General features: G+C 43.6%; 1 protein-coding gene across 6 annotated transcripts in view; it reads right to left on the bottom strand.

Moving 5' to 3' along the window:
• Nucleotides 1-24918, bottom strand: part of MYO1B (myosin IB) — a 113117-nt gene that overhangs the window by 77712 nt on the left and 10487 nt on the right. For all 6 annotated transcript variants that reach the window (XM_037396395.1, XM_037396396.1, XM_037396398.1 and 3 more), the window contains 2 exons: nucleotides 18894-19034; nucleotides 4376-4491 (listed from right to left, as the gene is read on the bottom strand). In XM_037396395.1, the coding sequence (XP_037252292.1) occupies nucleotides 4376-4491; nucleotides 18894-19028 (251 nt within the window). In that variant the 5' untranslated portion in view covers nucleotides 19029-19034. Of the gene's footprint in view, nucleotides 1-4375; nucleotides 4492-18893; nucleotides 19035-24918 lie in introns of those variants that run through there.

Below are 24918 nucleotides of genomic sequence, written 5' to 3'. Positions count from 1 at the left end.
GGCACGATGGTTACAAGTAACCGGTACGATAAGCTATTTATTTCCTACTGCCTTCACTTCAAAGATGCCAGCAGCTGCCTTTGTCGCTGGTGGAAGTCAATGTAGATTAGCAAGATAGACAGCTTGGTGCTCTCTCATGTCTAGCTTACCCACCAGGTAAGCAAAACAGCAATTACATCAACTGAAAGAGTAATTACATCAACTGGAAGAGCAGAACAGAAGTGTAAGAACTGCACAAATCAAGCAGCAAACTGTTTGCACACTGAAATGTCATACTCTGCCCTGTCAAGTCAGGGACAAGTTTGATCCTGCCCTGCAGATAAAGACAAAACCAGCAAGATTAACAAAACATCGAGGGAAAAAAACCCCACCAAAAACCCCAACAATTAAAAAGCTTGGTAAACTTCCTATTACAGCTATGCAAATAGCCACAGACTATGAAAACAAGCATTCCACGAGACCTAGAAAAGTAACACCTTATTAAATGGTGCCACAACAACAGTGGTGTGTTTAGAGAGGAATGAACTATTAAAATAAAATCTCTTTGATCAAGTTTTATCAGGTACACCACTATCAAAAAATCACCTGGCCAGAAACCTTCGCCCAGAAATTCAGTTTGGCTGCCTATTCAAAGTACGTCCATGGCTTTACTCTGGTTTCCAAAGATCATGTAAAGAAAATAAAATAATAATAAAATAAAAACAAAACAACAAACCAAGTGTGCCCAAACCCTACAATTAAGTATTAACTAGCGTCACTGAAAGCATCAGTCACTCTCACAGACGCTCTTGAGGAAACACAGAGCAGATGACTAGCTGTTCGCTCCCCTCCTCTTTCAGATTGGGACTAAGAAAACACATGAAAAGGTTTTTCACTCCCATAAGTATGTGTTTCCCTCAAGAACCATATACGGGAAGAAAATCTCTAGGTATGAATTTCCTTCAGGTCATTATATACCTCTCTCTCTCTTTCCTTCCGTTTCCATTTGCTCACCAAGCCTGCTGTTTTACTGGGACCGCCGGCATTCCCAAGCACACCCTATACCGATCCCTCTCACTTGGAACACTTGCGTGTACCTCGAGCACAGACAGGAGGGCATCAGAAACTGGAAAACAACCAAACCAATTTCGATTCCGCATTTCCCAGGAGCTCCCACACGGAGCTGGAGCTCTGGGAACGTCCCATGGCAGTCTGCCTCACAGATGCTGATGCTTAAACCCTGGGATTCCCAAACCTGAGGGCTCTCTCCAAAAGGACAGACCTTGGAGAACACAAGCTATCACGCCAACAGGTGACAGCACGTTGATTTCTGACGGATGAGTTTTGGTGTATTACAGACCCAGTTTCTATAGGAATCTCAAACCAAACCACTGCTAGAAATTTTTTCTGCAATACATTGCTTGCATTTTTCTAGCTCGTACTAGTAACAAAATTAGATTATTTGTACAAAGGAGATGCCGAAATAAGAAACACACCATGTTTCACTGTATTTCTAGGCGCACTAAGTCATACGTCTTAGCTTCCTTATAAACAGGCAAGACTTCTGCTTTGCTCAGAATTGCCCAACAGGAAGGAAAAGCCTTTTCCCAGAGCATACTTAGGTGGCACAGCGGGCTCTGAACAGCCATGGCTCAACAGAGATCTACATGTCAAAGAAAAATAAGTATGTACAACTCTATAAATCAGCCTGGGTTTTTTTTACCCCTCCGTCAGAAGCACTGCCACAAATTACAATTCGCCTCCCAGCGTCTCTTCATTAAAGCTGCCGAGCAGCTAAAAAAAACCACCTTCAAGATTGCAAGGTCTCTGCGGAAGCGTAGCAACCTCCCCAAAAACGCCCGCACCCTGCTTTTAACAGGGACCTGCTGCTGCCAGAGCACCCAGCCCTAGAATCAGCAGCCGGCTCCAAGGCTGGGGTGCTGCCAGCTCTGTGCCAAACCCTTGGGGTTGTCTCAGCCCCTGCTGACCGGCATGGTAGGCAAGCGCCCCGTCAGTGAAGAGCCGAGGTTTGGCTGCAGCAGGAGCACGCGGCCAGCCTGCACGCCCACCTCACGGTCTACCAAGCAGCGTCCCAGTACCAGCTCTGTGTTCACGAGGGAACACCAGGACTGGCGTGAATCCTTAGGCTGCAGCACAAGGCACTATATGGTAAAGGGGATGAAAAGTTGTTTACTCAGAAATGATTAAGGCAGCCACGCGTCATACACATACAATATCTGAAAAACCTCTTTTAAAGATGGTGAGAAGTCTAACAAGTTCAGCAGAGACAAAAGCGACTCTCTTGATTCTGCAGTTTTCATAAGCATCCACAGACAGGCGGGACAGGAAGTAAGGTCACCATAAAGGAAGAGCAATTCATATTTTTACAGTTTAAAAAGAAAACATTTTATCTGTAAAAGAAACCACAACAAAGATTATTTCCTAATCCTATATTTTTAAAGATATTTTGTCTACTGAGAAGGTGCCAGAAGACAATATTTTCATACAGAAGTAATGCCAAATAAAAAAATTTTGTGGAGAGTTCATATCTGTCCAAGACAAATTAGCCTTACACTTTTCATGACTTGGCATTCTATCCAAACTTGCACGGAAAATCTATTACTACCATGCAGTCGAGACCTCCTGACATAAGTTAAAAGTCAACACTGTCTCACTTGAATCTACTGCTCCTAAAGTGGATTTCTAGTGTTCGGACTCCAGAGGTTCTTGCTCTGAGATGGCAGCCTGACCATACAATTATGGTCATTAGTGATGAATGATGTTTATGAAACATTTTTCTACCCAGCTAAGACTTTCATAATACATACAAGAATGACTGCTGGCCATTTCTCTTTTGGAAAACCAACTCTCAAGAGAGGTAAAATCCGATGTGTAACCAAGTACATAGTACTGACTTTCAGAACGTCAGACAAACTTGAACTTCCAGATTTCATTTCTAAAATCCTCCATCATATGACAGCAAATTTTATGCAGCTGAACATAGCCAGCAGAGCAGAAAGTTCTTTTAGCAAGCAACTGTGTTAATTTAGCAAGGAACTGTGCTTGCTAAACAAAACTGTGAAGAAAGAAAACCTGAACACAGCCAGAGTTCGGATCCAAGAGGGCCAAGAACTACCAGAAGCTTATTTGACCTAATCAATTAGCTGTCTGCATTTCAGCCGATGTATCTGGAAAAGTTACAGACCAAGTATGAAGGCAAAAAATTAATCAGAACAAAATAACCTCTAGAACTCTTTCCACACGTGATTTCCTTTTAACCTACAAGCTAACACTGAAGGAAGATGCACAAATTTATGGCCACGTTTAGACACTTCTCCAGTCGCTGGTCACTCGAGTCAGTCTCCTGAATACATGACTGTGAAGTCAGGTGGCAACCTCGCAGCACCCCTCCATCCCAGCATCGAGCCGAGGAGAGCCCAGCTGGCTTTCATCTCACCACTACCACGTCCAAGATAAAACAATTACTGCAACCTACAGACCTTGAAGGCCAGGTACCTCATTTTCAGCCATAGCACCCACACCCTGTTATGGACAGCCTTAACGACGTTCCACTGCTCTCAATAATCCCGAGCAGGCCCAGATAATAGGGGTCATGTCAGTTCTCCACAACCAGAAGGCAAGGGCTTCGCCTTCTTTGCAATATGCCCCCCCTGCAGAGGAATTACAGAGGGTGAATGAAAGTCAGAATAAGAGACTACACCTACCCCCCAGCCTTCCATTCCTAATTCCGTCTTGGAAGTTACATCCTGTGCAAATCATATTTGGCAATATTATATGTCTGTATATATGCTACATGTTTGAGCCTTAAAATTTGCACTATATATTTACAGTACTCTGGCTGCCTTCTTAGAATGGGCTCATTTCCACCCAGCACAGAGGAGAGGAGACCAAGCTTTTATTTTCCTACAGTTACCATTCAGGCATATCCAATATGTTTCTGCATTCATCATGAGGGTTTTTTCATTTTTTGCATTGTGCAAAGAGAAATTAAGAGTTTCAGATATCAAAAGGAATACTGTACAACTCAAACATATTTAACGCCTAGAGGCTTTCACAAGGCAATCTGGACTTTGAAAGGAACAGATTTCCTTGAAAACAGACTCCTTACTTTACAATGCAGTAACAAAGGCTATTGCTAACAGTTACAGGAAAACGTTCTGAAATGCACATACTAGGATCTAAATGCGTGAAACAGAGTAACTCATCTTGACTTCTCCTTAAAAGAAGGATGAACTAATAAAAATTCAGCGTGGGGGAGTGGTGGTGTGATTTTTGCTTTGTTTGCTTTAATCAACACAGACCTTTTGAGAAGAGAGACAGCTGGTACCATCTGCTTCGGGACAGAATGCAAACTAAACTTCTCCATTGTACTTACATGTGAGGACTGAGCTCATAAAAGTTTCGGTTTCTGTATTCTTCCACTTTCTCTGGAGTATAAATCGGTAGAGATCTGTAGGGGTTTATTGATATCACCACACTGCCAATGTATGTCTGTTGAGGAAAAACAAAAATGTTATCACGGATTTTTCTTTTTAACAGACTTTTGCTGCTTATGTATTATTCTCCCATTTAATAACCTATGCCAAAACAAACAAAAAGCCTAGCTGTAGCAACGAATAAATATGTGCATGCAGTCTGCAACACCTTTTAGATCTGTCTCAACAACCACTGTTGGGTACCGAGTAGCTACTTCTATGTAACTGAAAGACTCTTACGAACTTTTTTAACAGAAAGCCCAATCGTACAATATTTCTGTGACTAATTCAGTTGGGGGAGGGAAAGGAAAAAGGACACAGATGTTCACAAAGAACCAACTCCATCTGCACGGCAAATGTCACACGAGCTTTGCTGCAGCCCCTGGGCACTCAGAAAAACCATGTAAAGGCAAGGCTGGAGCTGAACTGCGCTCCCTCACTCCAGGAGGGGCTTCGCGCCACCTCTTCAAAGCCTCGGGCACAGAACAGCTCCACAGAGAAGAAACCTGAAGGCTCAATAGCCTTGGACAGGTTTCTGTCAAAGGAGAGGTCTACTGTCAGGATCCAAGTCAGTCAAAGTCCTGCCCGTGTTCCTTGGCAAAAAATGCCAAACCCCCATGCCACCCTGGCTGCAGATACTGACCAAAGATTAACTAAACCCCAAATATTTGGTATCTCTTTCCACAGCCATGAAATAAATAAATAACACCTGGTGAAACACATTTTTCCCATAACCAGGGACTGCCTGGGAGGTGCAAAGGCTGTACACAAAAGCCAGAGGTTCCCATTAGCTGGATTACATCTGCTAGTAACTACGGAAGGAAAACAGTGGGTTTTACATAGGTCTGTACTCTTGAAACGGCTTCTTTGCAGCGATACCTTAGCACCCTGCAACCACCATTTGGATCTCTCCCCACCACCTCCCTTATGGGGAGGGGCTGTAATACACATTTTCACATGGCAACCGAGGCACGGGGAGGCAGTTCCTCACCAACGAGTTGAGCAGAGCACTGAATTACCTCCAGAGCTGCAGTCACAAATTCAAAATATTTATTGCTGCAACCCTTGCCTATCTTTCACGTCTAAAGCAATTTTCTGCTAAATGCTAACCAAATTCAGTCCCAAGCAGAAACCTAAGAGAGCAAGATTTCCCCTTTTCCATAGCATGCATGTGCACAGGCAAGCTGGTAACTCACACAGCGTTTTCTGTCTCATTTAAAACAGAGTTGAACAAACTAGACTGCAGTGATAAAACAAGTAGCCTGAGGCTTCCAGAGACTCTCCTAGTTCACCCTTCTAGTGTTTACCACCCACGGGATGAAACCGAAGAAGCCACCGCTGACAATTCATGGCACAACTGCTGCTACAATGAAACACAATACTCCACTAATTGGGCTCAAGACTGGCCATTTCTAAACAACGCATACTTTCTCATCTTCTTTGGAACTGGCCAGAAATGTTCTGCAAAACATTTCCCCCCATGCATCCCAGCCCGGAACGGATCAAATAGCCAAGAAACAGGCTGGTTGCACGTCAAGAGCCGGTGCAGCACGCGGTGGAGGGGGAGCAAGCCCCAAGCTGCCCCACATCTGGACAGCCAGGCTGCAACTCAAAAGGACAACACCCACGTGCCTCGCACCGCCGCTCGGGAGGGAAGCGCCCCAGAGGCATTCAGACACAGGCTGCTGAGAACAATCCCAAAATAATGACCATTTTTGCTTCTTTCAAACACGCACGGGAGCGTGTGCTTATATAGATGTTCCAGTTTTGTGGTCATCCTCCCCCCCTAAGGAGGAAAGTGGTTTTCCATCTATGATCTCTTCAGCTGAACAACAAAATGCAAAAACTGCCTTTCTACAGCATTTACTTCGCTCTCTCAACACACGTGCCTTTGGCAATTGGCAAACCTACTGGTTCTTGGTAAGGGTAACAGGTACCCCAGAGTAAGAAGCTTTGTAGCCTTCACAAGTGCATGGATACCCCAGTCAGGGCTCTCTCCTGACAAAACATTAATGTGTTAACATGCTTCCTCCTAAATCTTAAGGATTTGTGAAAAGCTGGTTGTGAAATTGGTGCTCGAAAGTATCAGCAGAAGAGAAACAAAGGCCAGATCTCAAAGATCATATTTTGAAACAGGAATTCTTCGAAACTCAGACTTGTCCTTTCCAGCTGTTCTGCTACCATAATAGCATACAACTAAATTGCTCAGTTCCTTGAAGCGCCTCGAGATGCCAAGGTAAAGAAAGATGAGTGAAAAGTGAAAACCTTGATTTTTAATTTTGAATGCAGGCATTCAAACGAGACTTACTTAGAACCATCTCTTCATAGCTAAGTATTGCTTAGATTATATATTTTGGGAATTCAAGTCAGCTGTTTATTGTCAGACATGAACAAATACAGACCATTTCCTAAAATACCAGTATTTCAAAAGGTCAAATGACTATATTGAAACAAAGACATACTCATGTCCATTTTAAACACCAAGCCAAAGCATGCCAAGAAATCACTGTTTTTGCTGCAAAGCTGCTTACACGCACTAACACGTTTTGTCGTTCAAAAATGGCAATATCTCAATGCTGATGCCTAATAGCTAGCTGCTACTGGTGGTCTGTGAGGTTCCACATAACAGGGATAAACAGAGCCGGAAAATAGCTTTCCCACATAACATCTGCCTTCCCACCAGAACTCTATTATAAACAAAATAAATGGCTTAAATCCTTGAGCAAGCGACAAGCACAGAAACATTCCAGCGCTGAAAGCGGAACGCCCAAGAGTAGTGGGAGACCATACCGTGGCACTCCGGGGACTAAAGAGATCCTTCATTTTCCCCGTTTAAGGAAAAAAATGAAATCTCAAAGGAATAGCCTTGTGATGATGAACGCACAGAACGCAGTCAGGAGATGTGATTTCTTTCTTGGCTTTGACATGGTCTCATTATGCAAGTTTGGACAAGATCCGCTGTCTCCTCAAGTTCTGTTAACTAGAGACTCTTGATAATCCTCCTTCCTCCAAATTTCCACTTTATTGCAATAACTCACAACGGCAAATTCTGCCTCCTTGGCAGTCTGTCCAGAACCCAAACCAAAAGGACTCTCACTCATGGTTTATCAGTGCATCTGTCACGTAGCCCAGCAGCACTCTAGTGGGCTAACACTTCACCTGTAGGAAAGAGCATTCAATGTCCGTCAGGTCAAATGCCAAGATATTCTGCATTCTCCACCAAAACTGTGTATACAGCTCAGTCCTGTTCAGCTATGGCTTTAACACCCCAAGCAGGAAGAAAATTCTAAATCAGCATTCAACTGGAAAAGCCGGTAATGTCTGTTACACACCACTTGTCAGTACTGCTGGGGATGCAGCGCTGCTGGATTTTCTCCCCCTAGGACTGAAAGCCAACGTCACCGCTCGGGGCAAGATCTTACTGCAACTTCGAGGTTCTCTGCGCCTTTTCTAACCCACACAGCTTTAGGAGGGTTAAGAAGAGGCCTGAAAGAGCAGGATGATACCAGGGTCCCATTGTTCAGGAGAAACCCACAGGCAGCAGCCTCTTCCCAGCCAAGGAACCTTTTCGTCTGTGGACCTTTTCAACCAAGAGGTGGCAAAGCCCTTACGGAGAGCCCAACGCAGGGTCCCCAGCTGCCTCTGCAGCCAGGACGCACCAGCCCTGCAGTGAAACCTGGCACACAGCAAAGAGGCAGCGCAGGCTGACCCAGGGGGAACTTACAGAAGACCACCAGTAGAACTTACAGGAGAGTATTTCACATGCTGGGATGCGGTATATTAACAAAGCTATTTTTCCTCCTGGTAAAGTTAAGTCTCGCAATACCCCAAGGGCCCAGAAAAAGAGAAGGCTGCAGCTGCGGAAGCCAGGGAACGTTATCAACAGCAGCTGAAGCTGCAGCACAGGAGCTGCAGAGCTGGGGCTGTCATAACAGCCTGCTCCGTATCTTTAAAAGCTTTTCCGTATCTCTGGCACCCGCTGCAAAGCAACCTTCTGCAGAGTTAAAAATCATTAAGCATCTACAAAGACTTGCTGCAAACCTTCTGGAAGTGTACTCTACATCACTTTTGTCAGCTTTATTAAAAACAAACTTACTGCTTCTTACCCGTGGTAGCCTGTAACAGTCCAGAAAAATTCCTGCTGCACATTAGTCACTCCTGCCTAAAAATGCCCAACTGCTAATGCACCCTGCAAGCATGCCGAAATTCCCAGGGTCCAGTAAGGTCACTCTATTTATTTATTTTTTAAACACATTGGAGCACGGAAATAGAAAACAAAAAAAAATTCTAGCAAAGTAAGATCGCTAGTGTCGATACTGATTCTTCCATTTATGCAGACCAATTTTAATACTCCCGACATGCACAGTGCACATTTCTTTAGTACTGATTATGCTTCAATGTACCGGGTTCCTATGACTTTGAGGAGTTTCAGATCACTCCACTGAAACAATTCATTGAAACAAGAGACATTAAAGCAAGATCAAAGAGAAGCGTGACCAGATTTTACTGGAACAAATCCAAACCCAAGGCTTGGGCAGCACTGTTTTCTTTGCAGAGAGGGCTGTGTTTTGGTTTTGTGGGGTTTTTTAATGTGACATATGCAAAACTGTATGTCTAATATAATACTCATTTTCATTTGTGTTTCCCTGAACTACTGCGGCTCTGGATCTTGCCAGCTCATAAGCCCATGCGCCGCTGCATGCTCCGAATAGCTGAGGCCGAGGAGACGGCAGGCACAGAGGAAGCCTGTGCTGACATGTTCACCATCTCCTGAACTGCCTCAAATTCAAACAGAACCTGGCAAATTTCACACTTCAACGTTCCTCCATAATGAAGTTCCTCATTTTAATACACATTAGCAACCAGATCAGTACCTTATTAAAATATCATCTCTTATTTGAACAATCACGCTGTGTGCTCCAATTTGTTTTTCATTGTGGTTGGCCACAATAAAACAGCCAAACGCACCCTGCTTCTGGCCCACCGTGCTTTTTCAGGCTGGAGCCACTTGCAAAGTTGCCAGACGCTATGTTTGAAAAGAGTAAGGCAAAGAGTAATATCAAAACTAAAAGCAAACCCACCTTAGACCATTATTATTTCTGGGGCTTTGATTTACTTTATTCCTGCGTATCCCAGTGTGGGTGTTTGAATTGTTTGGTGGAGAGGGATGGGATGGGTACATGAAAAAGACAAACAAACAAACTAGGATTCCATCCTGAAATACTCCAGGGTTTGCCCGCACCGTTTCATGATGGCACATACAAAATAAACTCTACCTGTGATCCAAGGCGTGCAGCTGCACACTGCGTTGAGCCAGTGCTTGGCTAACACTCCTCGTGCTTCAGTGAGCTGGGAGCATGAGCAGAGCCCCCGCACACCACCTGCAAGTGACTATACAGGCACAACACAATCCCAGGATCCCAAAGTGCAATGATCAAGTGGAAAGAACAGGAACTAACACAAAGTTCCCTCAAAGAGGAGATTCTGCGTGGATTTTCCCTTACCCAGTATGGGCTGGACTCGTGTAGCATCACAGAGCACTAATCCTTAGCTAGCGAAAGGCACTTCTGTGTTTTGACTCCTCTCATTGGTATTTCCCAGCAAATACAGCATCTCTGCAAACTTCCAGAGCAGCTCTAAAGAGCTTGCAAAAATCAGTGAGCTGCTACAGATAAGCAAGTTTGTTTCCACCCCCTCCCTGGAAGAGGAGCCAATGCTAAAAATTTACTTTTCCAAAAGCTACTCTGCAGTAAAATGAAAATACAAACCACTCTCATACCTGGTCTTTCTCTCTCCATATAGAGACAAACTTCTCCTTCTCCTTGATACTATTTTTCCACAGCAGTTCGGACAGAGTCCTTTCTAGTTACGTTTGTATGAGTGAAAAAATATAATACTGGATCTCTGAACAAACACAGCCTGTTCCCCATGATGGTTAAAACTCTCTTGCTCAAGAACACCTCCTGGATATAACATTTTAGCCCCAGAAATAGAGTGGATAAAGTCTATGTGTCATAATAGAAAATAAGCAACCCTGGCAAGCTATTGTATGTGCTTAATAAAGTTATTAATCACAATAGGCAGCCTTGTAAAACCTGGGCGTGACAGTAAAGATTGTAAGGAAAACTACATAGAAGAGCACTGGAAGAGTTCCTGAAATTGGGAAGGTAGTGGGATAAAAAAAATGAAGGAGCAGAAGAAACTGAGGCAACAGTATCCACGGCTCAAGCAAAACCACCTTACTGCTAGGGAACAAAACTCAGCATTAGTCCGTACGACAGCCCTGTTGCAAATATGTTGATGGTTGATATAGCGAGTCAAGAAACAGCGCTCAAACAGGCAACACAAAGGCAGAAGCGCACAGCTATATCCCAAAGCAAACACCACAGCACAGGCAACCTACGTCAAAGAGGATAACACCACCGCTAAAATATTCCTCAACACGGGCTTGATCCTGCAAGTCCCTGTGCAAACAGCAGCAGTCTGAACAAGCTGTGGGTAACCTGCACCAGCCAGGATCAGGCCCTTAGTCGTACTGCAACCTGCTCTGGATCCAAGCCCTGAAGTAAGAACGGATCATTTGCCAGAGAAAAACACCCACATGGCAAGTCACGGCCAGTACTTGAAGTGGATGCATGCACACAGATTACAAGGTTTCTCTTCCGAGTTTCTCGAGGGCACAGAAATCTCTCCGCTGCTCACTGCACATTGCTGCTAGCCTCGCGATCACTGTGACAGATTCTAACATTATTATTGACGAAGCAGATTAATCACTTCAGTCATCTGTCTCTCTGACTACATTAGGATGTTTTTAGACAAGCAAACGGAATTCCTACACGGGACACAATTGCAGACAAAACCTGTCAAGTAAGCGATGAGGGAGTCAACCCAAAGCAGGCACGAGAAATTTAAAAGACAGTATTTAAATACCCCAGAACATCAGTGCTTGCTCACTTTTCAAAAGATAAAGACTTGGTTTTGTAAGCAAACTGTAGCTGGAGACTGGAGAGTGTCTGTGCCAAGGAACCATTGGTGAAAACATCAGCAAGAGCACTTGTTCAAAAACATTTCATTATTTCTGTACCAATAAAATGGGGAGGGGAGGGGGGTGGGTGCCCCCTGCCATGCTGCAGCCAAGGCTAACCTGTGTTCTTCAGGGTGCAAACCATGCTTTGACGGCGCTTGGACACTTCTGCTTCTACTTCTGTTACTTGCCAGTCTTTCATTACTCTTCCTTTTGTGTTTTTACTTCATATAACATGCACTGAAACCACTGGTAAAGGCCAAAATGTCATCACCACCTTAGTGAAGAAATGCACAGCATTTTGGGGCAAAGCCAACGCTGCAAAACACTGCAACAATCCCTGGGGCCTACATTTCCTACACCACCTCCTCTCCTTTCTCAGAGTGCCACATCAGAGGCAAAAAAACGAGCGAGCATGTAGGGAAGAAGACCCCGACACACAGCCCACAATACGCATACAATTTTCTGTGATCCTTACTAATGCTTTCTCGCTCCTTTATGCAGATATTGCATATGGTCCTACAAAGAAATGCCTCAAGGGCTCCGCTCAGCATCGTGGGAGCTGTACAAAAAGGAAAGGAAACAAAGCACTGCCTTGAGATACGTAGCTCTGCTCCCATGAAGCCCTTCAAGGTAAAAAGCAACCAAACTGCTGGCTGCGAAAATCTTTACTCCTGACTCCCAGCAAGTTATAAAGTTTGTTTTCCAGAGCAGGCTGATGTGAAGGGCTGGAGGACCGACACAATCTCTGTGTAGGTAACAAGTAAAACAAGATTTACAGGCAGGCAGAATACTTCTTCTTAGACCACAAGCTATCCCAGGAAAAGATGTGCCACGGGCACACAAGCCCTTCTTCACATCTGAAGGAGAAGCAGCAGGCTTCGAGGTCCTAGCCTGTGGCAGCTGCAACAATATTATTACTACAACTCAGCAGCTTCCCTCAAAGAGGGAAACCGTGGAGGCACTGATGGGAAAATTGCTCGAACTGACGCAGGCGTCCCCCGAGGGAGGAAGAAGGGAGGAAGAGAAGCAGATCGGAGAAAGCGCGGGGCCCCTGCGCTCCCATCACAGGCGGATGGATGGCTGCTCTGCTCTGGCTCTCAAGCCATCCTGCCTTTCAGAAATGACCCAGCCATCACACCTGCCACTCCTCCAGCCCCCTAAGGAACACCAGCAAGCCAGGCTGGACTTGCTGGATAAACGCAAGTAAGTGCATCAAGGTGCAAGAGAGCAGGGCCAGGTCTAGCAGGGGGATAGACTCTTCTGCACGTTGCTGCAGCAGCAGCAAAGGCACGGACCTGTTAGCGACACGACGTACCTGAAACCCCAGGGGACAACAAAAGCCAACAAAGGACTCCACCTGCCCTCAGAAACAATAGGCTAGAGACCAATGTGCCCGTGCTGACATGAGAAGGCAGTGGGACTGAGATTAAAAGTGAGTTTCAACCATCACTCACACACACATTACCACGACGATTCTCCCAGCAAGCTGCACATATGGTCCCCAACACCACAAAACTCTGAAAAAGCACAAAAATCCCCAGCACAGCAACAAAGTTCTAGAGGGACAGTCACACCAAGCTGATGCGGACCAAGGCCATTGGGCTCATCCACATAATTCTGTCCCCCTCCCTCTTCTTCCGAATGCAGCACCTGGAATAGCAGGTACGAGCGCAGCAGGGGCAAAGCCACCGCGCTCGGCAGCAATTTAGTAAACTCCCGAGCACCGTAAGGTAGCTGAAAAAGGGGTGAATCGGTAATCTAGACAGACATAGCTGAGTAAAGTCAAGTCAGAAACAAAAAGGCTACCCCTAAAAATATTAAAACAAAAGATCAACAGGAAGTGGCTCAGTCTGTGCAACAAGCACACCACAACAGCCGCGCCACCAGAAGGCAGCCCCAAGGATGCTACCTCAGACAGCTAACACTGAGCTATTACACTGGAATGCCAAATATTTAATGTTTCGGTGATAAAACAACATGTGTTCAGTGCCATAAGACTGTTCCGTCCCCAAGCAGCCCACAAACTCCACGCACAGCAAATACAAATTAAATGCTGACATCAGAGAAAGACTCTGTTCTGTTCTAAGAACAAAAAGCAAACAAACATTTTGTTGTAAGGAACAAAACGTTGACCTCTGCAAATTTGGGAAAACTTCAAGAAACAACATAACTGCAGGGAAAAATGTGCAGGGCAGCAGAATAAAGCCCTATCTGGCCCCCGAAGGCTGACTCCCGTAAGCCTACGCAGCTCTGCTCCCCTCCAGCCTCCTCACGCCTCCCTCGCCACTTCCACCGGCCTCACAAAGGAAGAAACCCAGTACAAAAATAAGCTTTAGATCAACACATATACTACAGTTTATCTCAAATCTCTACCATTCATGAGTCACTATAAAGACACATATAGACAGATGCCCCCCTCCCGTTTGTCAGCATCCAAAAATACAAAGGAAAAATAACTGCTGAGCTGGTTTGGCTGAGCATACTTCAGACAACTTTTTTTTTTTCTTTTTTTTTTTTAAATCAAAATAGAAAGTTCAGGAAGGGAGGCTCAACAGAATGTGTCAAAATTCATCTGTCATGTCCAACCTGAATTTTATAAATGTATTTGAAGTTTTCCATGCGATCTCCAGGTCACATGTTTTAACCGTACAAACTGTTCCCTGCAACCTTCAGATCATCAGCATTGCGGGGTTTTCTGGTTGCTAATTGCATTTCCCAGGAGCCACTGTTCGGTCTGTAAAATTAAAGAAAAACTCACAGGCTTTTGTTACTGATATCTACAGAAAAGAACTTTTGCAAAAAAAGCAACGCAAACATTATCGATGAAAATTTTAAGAGTTGCACAAAGAATATAATAAATAATTACAGCTTTCTAACGAGATTTCTCTTGGTCAGACATACACCAGACATTTCCAGACATGACTGAACTCCAAGATTCCCATTTCCAATTAACGCATGCGTGTTACCCAACGAGCCCTTCCCCTCAAAGCCACTCAGCACGAGATTACTGCAGAATCTGATGGTCTTTAGTAGAATACTTGGCCTAACTCCAGCTCCACCAGCCTTCATGCTTATTTTTTTAGGCACAGCCTCCAGCTTTGCGCTCTGGTATGCAACCCAACACCCAAGTCCATTAAACTTTCCATCAAATACACATAAAATTGAACAACAAGTAATCAAGCTGTAGTCTGTTCTCTTAACTGTTAGGAGGATGCTTATCACTCTGTCTGCACCACAGCATGAAACTTAGCTAATTTTCTTGAAGAGCTTACAGTGACCATACCCAGGATGGTACAAGAGGACCGTCAGGGGATCCACATCTAAATGCTTGTGCAAGGTGAGCTCTTAGGGAGAAGATCCAGAATTTCGAAGGGGTAAATGGAGCTGGCACTAGGATGTCCAACATCAAATATTCAGCATCAAACATAACTACTGTGAAAGAGACTAGAAAAGACAAAAATCGTATACTCTTCCAGTGGAATGAGCCTATTTATCTTGTCATCTTTGGCTGCGGGGGAAGATCTGGCACTGTTCACTGATGGCTCGATCTCACTCTCACATTTCAGAGAATGACAGAATAGTTCTGGTTGGAAGGGACCTTTAAAGGTCTACTAGCCCAACCCCCCTGCCATAAGCAGGGACATCTTCAACTAGATCAGGTTGCTCAGAGCCCATCCAACCTGACCTTGAATGTTTCCAGGGATCAACCACCTCTGTGGGCAACCTGTGCCAGTGTTTCACCACCCTCATAAAAAATAATATATTATTCCTTATTATCTAGTCTAAATCTAACCTCTTCTAGTTTAAAGCCATTATCCCTTGTCCTATTGCAAAAAGGCTCTCCTAAAAAGTTTGTCCCCATCTTTCTTACAAGCCCCTTTTGCTGCTTTACCTATCAAGACTGGTTAACACAATTAGGCAACGTCTGGCCAATATTACAGCATTTTCAAAGCTATCCATGTTACAGTTCTCATTCCTCTCAACAAACCCTTTTGAAGATTATAACTGCAACTCCGTTTTAAAACTAACATGTGTGGCACAGATACAGCCGTCAGCCTACAGGGAACCGCTTAGAAACTTAAAAGCCCTGCTTTACTGCCGTAGGAACATTTCAACCGTTTCATATGGCTTCAGGCTGACTTAGTTTTTTCAGTTTGAACACAACTTTTGGTAATGCCTACAATGGAGCACTAACATGAGGGCTGAACTTAACCCCACAGCTGAGCCATGAAAAGACAAATCCATCCCTATTGCTCTCTGAAAGGATCCTGAGAGGTCAACTTGTGTGTGTAGCTCGTTAGAGCTGAAGAAACCTGCAGTATAAGAAAACTTAATTATTAAGTTATTAAAAAGCACCAACAGTAGCTCTTTAATAGCCCAGTTTGGTTTCCGCAGGATTGCACGCAAACGACAGATTTTACATGGTAAAACAAACATTACTTCCAGGTGCAACAAAGGCTTCGTTGTGCTCATCTAAAAGCAGAAATGCGAAGTATTGTTTTCATAAGTGAAGTGTGGAGAGAAGAGAGCAGGTGGCCATAAGGAGAAGGAAGGGGGAGAAGTTTGCACTTGAAAATCAACGTGGTGGCTACCGTGAGCACCATTCCAGCTCCTGCTGGTTTAAAAGTTTTCTAAAATACGCAACAGTGGCATGGAATTTGCAGGCCAGCAGAAGTCAGCTAATACGCAGATAATAATCCTCAAGTGATTTGGTGACTAAAAAATCCCCGCGGCATCACGAACTAATACTTGGCAGCAGCACGTGGCACAGACATAAACATCTTCCCACCACTCATGTAGGGAATGTTTTAATACTTGCAAAGTTCTGCAACATTTCTTGCAAAGATCTGCAACTATGCCTTCATAGTGTGGATTCACAAACAGTACTTGTAAGACCGTTAAAAAAAAATAAGTAAATCACATGATCAAACAAACCTGGAGATAAAAACGGTAAAGGATAGCACAACAAGGGAATGATTCAGGGGAAAGACAAACCAAAACAAAATATCAAAAACACACCAACAAAACGCCTTTGGTTTTGGCAGCACTTCACTCTGCTCAGCAGAGCACGTTTAGGCTTTCCCACCTGCAAGGATCCTACACTGCTAGAGAAAAGTGACACCTCGCGTCACCCACCCGAGCACTTAATACAGCTCATTACATTGCTCGTCAGTGCCAGGCCCAGCCAAATCAGGAACGGGGGTGGGGGGTGGGGGAAACAACATGCTTCACTGTCACTGCCTGAACGAACTGTGTGTTTGAACACGGCTGTCAGCTAGCACGTAATAGCAGATAAAAATAAAACAAATTATCCATTTGTCATTCAAACCGATTTCTTTCAAGAAAAAGCTATCAGTCTAAATTAATTAGAAACATGTAATTAAATACTTTGCAATCCATAGTAGTTTAGAGTAAAAAAAACCCAAAAACCACAACCAAACCAAAGCAAAAACCTTGAGAAATCCACTCCCATATGACTCAGAGCAATCCTCCCTAATAGACTGCGTAGCCTAGGGTACCCTCACAGAATAGGTCTCTGTCCTTAATGCTTTAAATAAAACTTTCAAACATGACCCAAAGATTGGGCAAGGTCATAACTGTCACCCTCAGTCTCTAGGCAAACAGTTCCCTTTCCTTCTCTTCTCCTTCCCGTCTTCTTCAGCTAAAGGGGAATGAGATCACACAGTATCACTCACTTTTACCACAGGTATTAAGAACAGAGAGTTAACCCTAAAACTGATGTGAAACAAGTTGATTACACAAGCCACTGACTGAAAAACCCCCTCTGAATCCCAGAAGAGGCAGCTGCTGCAGCTGTTGGATATGGAAGACTGGCCAGAAGCAGGATGAAAGAGCAGCAGAGAAGTCTGGTACCTACCTGCCCGGTTCTATGTCTAAGGGTCATCGAGAGGGAAGAGACTGCATCTTCAAGGAACAAGGAAAATTTAAGACACACATTTTTGGAAATGTAACTCTGAAAAAGTATCAGAAAGATATTTTTTTTTTTTTTTTTTTAACAAGTGCAGAAGAAATCTTTCTGCAAATACAGATCGTTTTGGTTTCTTCTCCAACAAGGTTTGAATAGATACTAACATCCCTTGTCTTATTTTAATTTTCTGGTTTGTTTAAATTGTCGGTCCAAACTTAAGGAGCAAACAGGTGGAGGTGACAATAGTAGACAGGTGCAACTGTGCATTACCAAGCTAATACCTATAGAAAATGGAAAAGGCATAGTTGAACAGGGAAATTGAGCCTTTAAAAAAAATATCTAAGCATTAAAATAAAAAACATTTTTTAAAAAAATTAAAAACAGAAGAAGAAAGATGTGGCAGACAATGAATAGCAGAGGTACAAAAGCACAGACTATAACCAAGGGATAGAAGAAGCAAACAAAAATTACACAGATCCTCCCATATTGCAGGATGGAAAGGGAAAGTTATAATGCAACCACAAAGGTTCAAACGCTTAGCAAGAAGCAAAAATATAGTCACACTAAAAATCAAAAAGCAGGGGGAAGGCTAAGCTATAATAAAGTACAGAACACATCTATTTGATTGCAATAAGCTGCAGACACAATTGGTTGCGGATCATAGCTATACTTTGCTTTAAATATTTCAGCTTTACTCTTTAAAGACTTATCTTCCACCAGCAGTCTTGGAAAGTCTCTAGAAATCATTCGGCTGACACAGCCTCAGCAGTACGACAGATACAACAGTGTGCACATTTTAACAAAACTGGAACAAAGAGAGATGAAGCAGGAAATGAAAGGCTTAACGGGAATCACAGCTTGCCTCTTCACTCCCTGCCTGTGTTTCAGCTGCTGGTCCATAACACCTTTTCTATCAATCAACACTCAGAGATTAATATGCCTGAAGATTTCGATTACTTCCACATATATCCAAGCTCATTGTTTCTAGCTTAAAATGCAACTGTTCTAATAAACATAACTTTTTTTGCAACTCAAAGATAGCAGGCAACATGTAAGGTAGCCCTGGCATACTCCAGCTGTGCATTGTTTCTACATCAACGTGCTCTCACATCCTGGAAGCGCCTTCCCTGTATGTGAATTATTTACAAGTGTGATGTCCTCTGACAACAGGATTATCAAAGTTACTGTCACCACTAGTTCTAGAGCTGTTTTGTATGAAAATCAGAGGTCCGCCACGTTGTGCAATGGGGAAAAAGAAAAAGGAAAAATACCCCAGATGGAAAAGATCAAATGCAAACAATGCAGCACAGGAAAGAGTACAGCACAAGCAAGGTTTAAAATATCCCTAATATGACAGACTACGCCCAGGCATTCAGTCTATGTGTATCCTCACAAATAAACATGTATTTTAAGCAAGACAACACAGCTCCTCATAGGATGTTATCTGTTAACATATACTCACATATACTTCACTGTGATCAAAGCGCTTTTTCAGATTATTGATGAACGAATCTTCATTAAGTGGCTCTAAAAGAACCATATCTCCCACTCCGATCATGTTGTCTAAAAGTGACGTCTTGACCTCCATTTTGGCCATTTTCTCCTGCAAAGGAAGAAGCAAAAATAAAACAAAGAGCAAAGTTAGCTCAAAATCATTCTAATTATTCACAGGCATTATCCAGTAACACTGTTTAAGGGGTACAAGTTATAAACCTCATCGAATGACGCTGCTTTAAAATCACTTTCCTAAGGAAAATTCTCAAAGTTATTCTATCTACCCAGGGAGTCCACACAACTCCAAAAATTTAACTTCTAACAGTCAACAAAGCCTTCTGGTCCACTACACATTAAATATGAAATGGCAAGAAACAGGAATGAAGATTCCAGTGGGCATCACATCCAGATTTTTTGGACAACTTCAACACAGTACTCAAGTGTACACAAAACCAAGTTTTATGAAAAGCTTCCTCAGCATCTCCAGTGTATCAAATTAGCGTTAAATTTGTCAGTATCCTAACCTGAATTTCCTTCTCCCTCTCATTTGCATTGTTCCAACTCCGTCAACTTTTGAATGGAAACCAACTAAGGGGACCCGCTCAGAGGCAAAACTCACACTATTTTATCTTAATTCATGAACTCTGTACTCTAGAGTACCTATATTCCAGTACAGTACTGCCCCTGGTTACGTGAAGCTACCAAATTACTGCATTTCCTAGCCAGACTCAATTAAGTTATGGATTTATTTGTGATTTTACTGCTTAAGGGAGCATTTCGTTGGGCAGCAACGATCCAGCTGACAGTGGAGACTCTATGCCTATATGACTGGAGTGGCAAAAGGCAGAAGCCAGGCTGAAAGAGGGGACCAGGATCAAACGAAGTCATCAAACCTGATAAAAGGAAGTAACTGAGACAAAGAAGTCAAGGTCAGGCCAAAACCCGACACCTATTTGATGCTCCCAGCCTGTTCCCCTTCCAATCCAAATGCTAGAGAAGATTCAATGAGCTGCTCAAGAGCTCCAAGCACATAGTTACTGCTTTCAGTTTTCATGACCAGGCTGAAAAATGAAGGTGTTAGCAGCGGCGGCCGGCAAACAGGGCACCAGAGGTGAGAGAACAGCTTTGCTGACCACACAAACCGAGAACCAGCTACAGCTACACAGAACGACGGCTGGGCTGCACCGGTCGGCTGTCACCCCTCCGCCACGGAATGCCATCAGGCTGTCCTCGCTCTACCACTGCAGCATATTTTAATTCTCAAAATTTTTTCTTGTTTTTTAAAACGCCTTTGAACAGCTACTACCTTGTACAATCAGCGTTAAGTTGCCATAGCAGCTGTCCGTCACATAACTAAGTTAAAACAAGCAAAGTCTTTTATCTCTTGCTTCTGTCCACAGCCACTGCGTTACTACATGTCATTTGATGTTTTTGAGCAGTGAGTGACATCCGAGGGATGTTAGATCAAGACTTCAGCGGTGTTTGATGTTTTTCCAAATTCAACGAAGAGAAGCGCAGCTCCACAGGCAGCTGACGGAAGTGATACAGCAAGATCCCCAAAACCTGAACCCAGCCTGGGAATTACTGGAAATTCACATGGAAATGCAAAAACAGCACTGAACTATGGTAACCAACCAAAGCTGAGTCAACTCTGCTAAACAAACAAAAGGACACTTATTTTAAACAAAAACACTGGAGAAATACTTTTGTAGAGAAAGATACTTTTACTCTTAAAAGTTCACCTCTCAATCACCAAAAAAATATTAAATATTGACAAAATCTTTTCAGAGGTATCACTTCAACTTCTGCATCCCATTAAGACAAATTCTTTAAACTACCAGTCTTGTTTCAATGACCTAATTACTTCCCATACATCAACTAATGCTCAAATAATTTTTGAAGGCTGGAAAAAAAACCCCACCACACAGTCCTTCTCAAGTATGGAACTTATTAAATATTCAGTTTGTAGCCAAAAAAAAAAGCCAACATAAAAATCCTAATATGGGCAACTTCAACCTAAAATTTAAGTTTTAAGTAGTATACCTCATCTACCATTGTGAAATTACATACCACCTACCACACTTCATGCATCACTGCTCGGGAATTTCAAGACCAAGAGCAGCCAAACCCATCAAGAACATTCATGTATTCCCAAGCTCAGAGGCATGTTTTGCAGAAGAGGTGCACAAAGATGCTGTATCTACCACTAAAAGCTGGATCAGAAAGTTGAACACAAATATTATTTTATCAAAATATTTGAAAATTTCAATATTATGGTCAAGCATTTATTTTTAGCTGGTTTTTTTCTCCACAATAATTTAAGATCGTACTACAGTTAAAATATTTCTGTTAACTTGGAGCTAGAAAATATTAGAAACATTGGTGATCAAAAAAATCAGACAATAAGCCTAGACATCTCATTTAACGCTGAATTCTCATCACAATTTGCAACACCTTAGCCTTTGCAAAATATTGCTTAAAGATCACCTCATACACGGATGTATGACTCAAGAGCATTCTGCCACAGCAGCGCTGGTAGTCCCCAGCCATAACCCCTGATCAGGTTTAGCTAACGACAAAGGCAAATCCAGCCTGTGCGGTAATTTGGTTGCCTAACTCAGGTAACAGGTAGGGAAAAAATAGCACTGGTAAGAAAAGCCAACAACATGTGTTTAAACACAACATTAAACAATTAGATTTAATGTAATAATTGAATTTAATCTCCTAGAAGAATTTAATAGATCAATATCTACAGCACTTTCAAAATACCAAATACTAATTTTAAAAGTAGCTTTTGAAAAAGACCTCCAAAATCAGCACGCTGCACAGAAAAAAAAAAAAAAAATAACCAAAGCCTTGTGACGCTGCAAGACTAAGCTTCAGTCAAGATTTTTAGCAATACGCCACTAAGCTCAGAAACTCCATCCAAATCCACGTCCAAGTATTTTTGTATTTGTATTTGCCATATATTCAAAGATGCTGCGCAGCTGGAAATCTTTTCCCATCAGTGCTGGTGACAGCGTGCTCACCACAATTTGGGGAGCAGTATGGAAAAGTAAGCGGCTTCCGCCTCTGCCCATATTCATGCACCTTTAAAAAGATGATTTCTCAATGATGCAAATGATGAAAACCATTTTCTCAAGAACCGTTTCCAAGAAGCAGGACTACAAGAGGGACAGGACCAAAACACGGTCCCAGTGCCTGAGAGATGCGTCGTGACTGAAACCGCAGCTGTGCTGGTGGGAATGCTGACAAACAGGGAATCGGGTTTGAGGAAAGAACCAGAATGGGCTGTGTCCTTTAAAACAGGGACACGTTTAGTGATTTTTCAATGAAGACTGCTGAATGGGGGAAGGCGGACGGAGGTAAGCGGATGGAGGTGTTGCTGTGAGGTGCTGTAATTTCAAACGGGAAATTCAATTTAAAAAATCACCTAAAAATATAAGTGGTAATCCCTTGATTTACCTAACACCTTGCTTTTGTGACCGCAACATCTCATTCTGTTGACATCACAAAAAAAAAAGAGCTCTATAAAGATTCCAGTCACCAATTATTAATATGGCAACAAATTAGCTTGGCAAAAAAAAAGCAAAATTCCTCTAATGCTTGTAGTCTGTAAACCAGATTCTTCCTCAAACACTCCCTGATCTCTTCTCCTACACCCACTGACCACTTAAGTCTCCCAGATTTACACTCCTTATCCTGAAAGCAAACATGGGCAGCATTTCAGAACATCTCCCTTCACTGGAGTCATTTGTCAAATCCGTTCCTCCTCACTTCGGTCTTGTACCTCCACCTCCATTGAACAGAGCGAGATCGCTTTCACCATGTCTCCATTCTCAGAAAAACAAAAAAGACCATTCAGTAATCCTTCGCAGCTCGATCTGGTTTATGTTGGACAACAGGCTCGGAACAAGAAGTGCTGGGCACGCTACGTCTGCAAAATGCTTTTATCCACACACTAAGCATCACCTCGTAAAACACGGACTCTTGTATCTCCTACTCGCAATGCCCAGGACTGCCAGCCAGCCAGGCCAGCTGAATCTAAAACCCTCCCATCCCTCTGGGCCACAAGGATGGCAAATTAAACATTACACTATCCCGCAGCTGTAGCAGCCTTATCAGCAGGTCTGAGCCAAGAGCTAATGAAAACTATAAATAGAAGATGACACAGAGAATAGGCAAAACACCCCAAAGCCTTGTACAATTAAGTTCACGCATTCTCTAAGGGGGAAATGAAGTAATACCCCATTTATCGGCACACAGCGTGTTGGGGAATTGTCCAAGGTTTCCCACAGCACTCTGACACAGTAAAACAGCAATTGTCAGCAGCTTCCGACAGATGTGCAGCCCCTCGCACACTCCTGCATTAGCTGCGCTGGAATTACCACTGGCTGCAGGGGTGGCTTTGCTTTCCTCTCTGGCATTGCAGCAAAAGGACAATTCCCCTCCCACCAAAACTGACACAATAGATGGACTTGCATATACTTCAAGCTCTGAGTATTAAAAAAAAAAACAACAAAAAACCAAAAACAACCAACAAAAAGCCTTTGGTTTCACTACCACCAACCCGCTGCAGAAAATAACCACCTTTTTCTTTCGTAAGAGTTAACTGGGACAACCTGCTACATCAGTAATTCAATAGCAGAGTTCAGACCGATTTCAATTTCCAGGTCTGACCCTGGGCCCCCCTCAGGCTGCAATTACACCTGCCCACTCGTTCCCTTTTTTCTCCATCCAGGACCCACCAGCTGACACTGAGCGGGGGACACTGACAGGCCACTGCTGCAAAAAGCAGCTAGGGACACAGTGTCACTACCTTAGCAAAACAAAGCCAAAGGCACTTCAGCCGCCTTGTTCTACTCCTGACAATACCAATTCAGCACGAGGCAGGATTTACATCCACGCTGTCCCACTGCCCAGCACACCCCACGTATCACTGGCCTCTCTGACTGATGCCCAGAAGGCGCCAGTTCATTGGAACCACCTTGTGCTGGGTCACCAGGCAGGCTGCAGCTAAACTGGCCTAGTGCCCTTTTCACTCAAAGCTAGATTTCCCGATGTCAGAATGCGTGAAAAATGTTAATAACATTAAAAAAAAAATAAAAAATCTTTGCTTTCCCTCCAGACCCCCCCACCCTGTTTTAGTCTCTGGATGCTGCAGAGGAGCGGTGAACGCAGCATTCCCTACGTGCTGCCTGGCCGCTGTCTGCTCGGAGCACCTGCAGCCTCCTGCCCGGCTGTGACCGCTTGCAGGGGTTGCCCTGTCACCATCAGTGTGCTGAAGAAAAGACAATCCAGAAAACAATGCCACGCTGCAGCCCGTGATTTCTTCCTGCAAGATGGCCTTGCGAAGCCTGACGGACAGACTGCAGAAGCAAGGTTAACAGGTATCGCAAGAGCGGCAAAAGCACTCCTAAAGAACCGAACCGCCTCCTCTGCTTCTCCATCTTTGCTTTTGGTTTGGCCAACGTCCGAGTATCTTCTGAATTCCTTTTCCTCCCACGGTCCTACTGAACAAATCAGTGTTTTCCAAAGCGAAGAAGTTTATACTTCGGGGCTTTTGGGTTAGCTAATGTTTCTCACATCTCACCTACCGCAAGAGCTATTACTTAAAAAACCTTGTGCAACTTCTCTTTATTTTCTGAAAGTGTTGAACATTACGCATGTGTACCACATTCCTCGAGTACTTAACAACAAACAGTTCCGGTGAATTACAAAAGGAAAATGGGGCATTACGGGGTATATTTGTATTAGGGCTGCAGGAATGTTTGCATTCAGCATCAGCTAAATGGGAACGGCTCTTTAGCAACATCAGATTAGGACCCAGTGACTGCAATTTAGATGACAGACTTGCCCAGCCGAATTCCATCGGAGAAATGAACGCTCTGCTGGCTCCTGCTACCAAAGGCCACGCATTTGGCTAAAGATTGGGTAATCTGCAAGAAATAAACAGGCCACTTAAGGTACTGCTCGACAACAGCTGCAACCAC

Source organism: Falco rusticolus, chromosome 8 (genome assembly GCF_015220075.1).
Source record: "Falco rusticolus isolate bFalRus1 chromosome 8, bFalRus1.pri, whole genome shotgun sequence".
Taxonomy (NCBI): domain Eukaryota; kingdom Metazoa; phylum Chordata; class Aves; order Falconiformes; family Falconidae; genus Falco; species Falco rusticolus.
The sequence above is the reverse complement of the archived record's forward strand: the minus strand, read 5'-3'. Positions and strand labels throughout refer to the sequence as shown.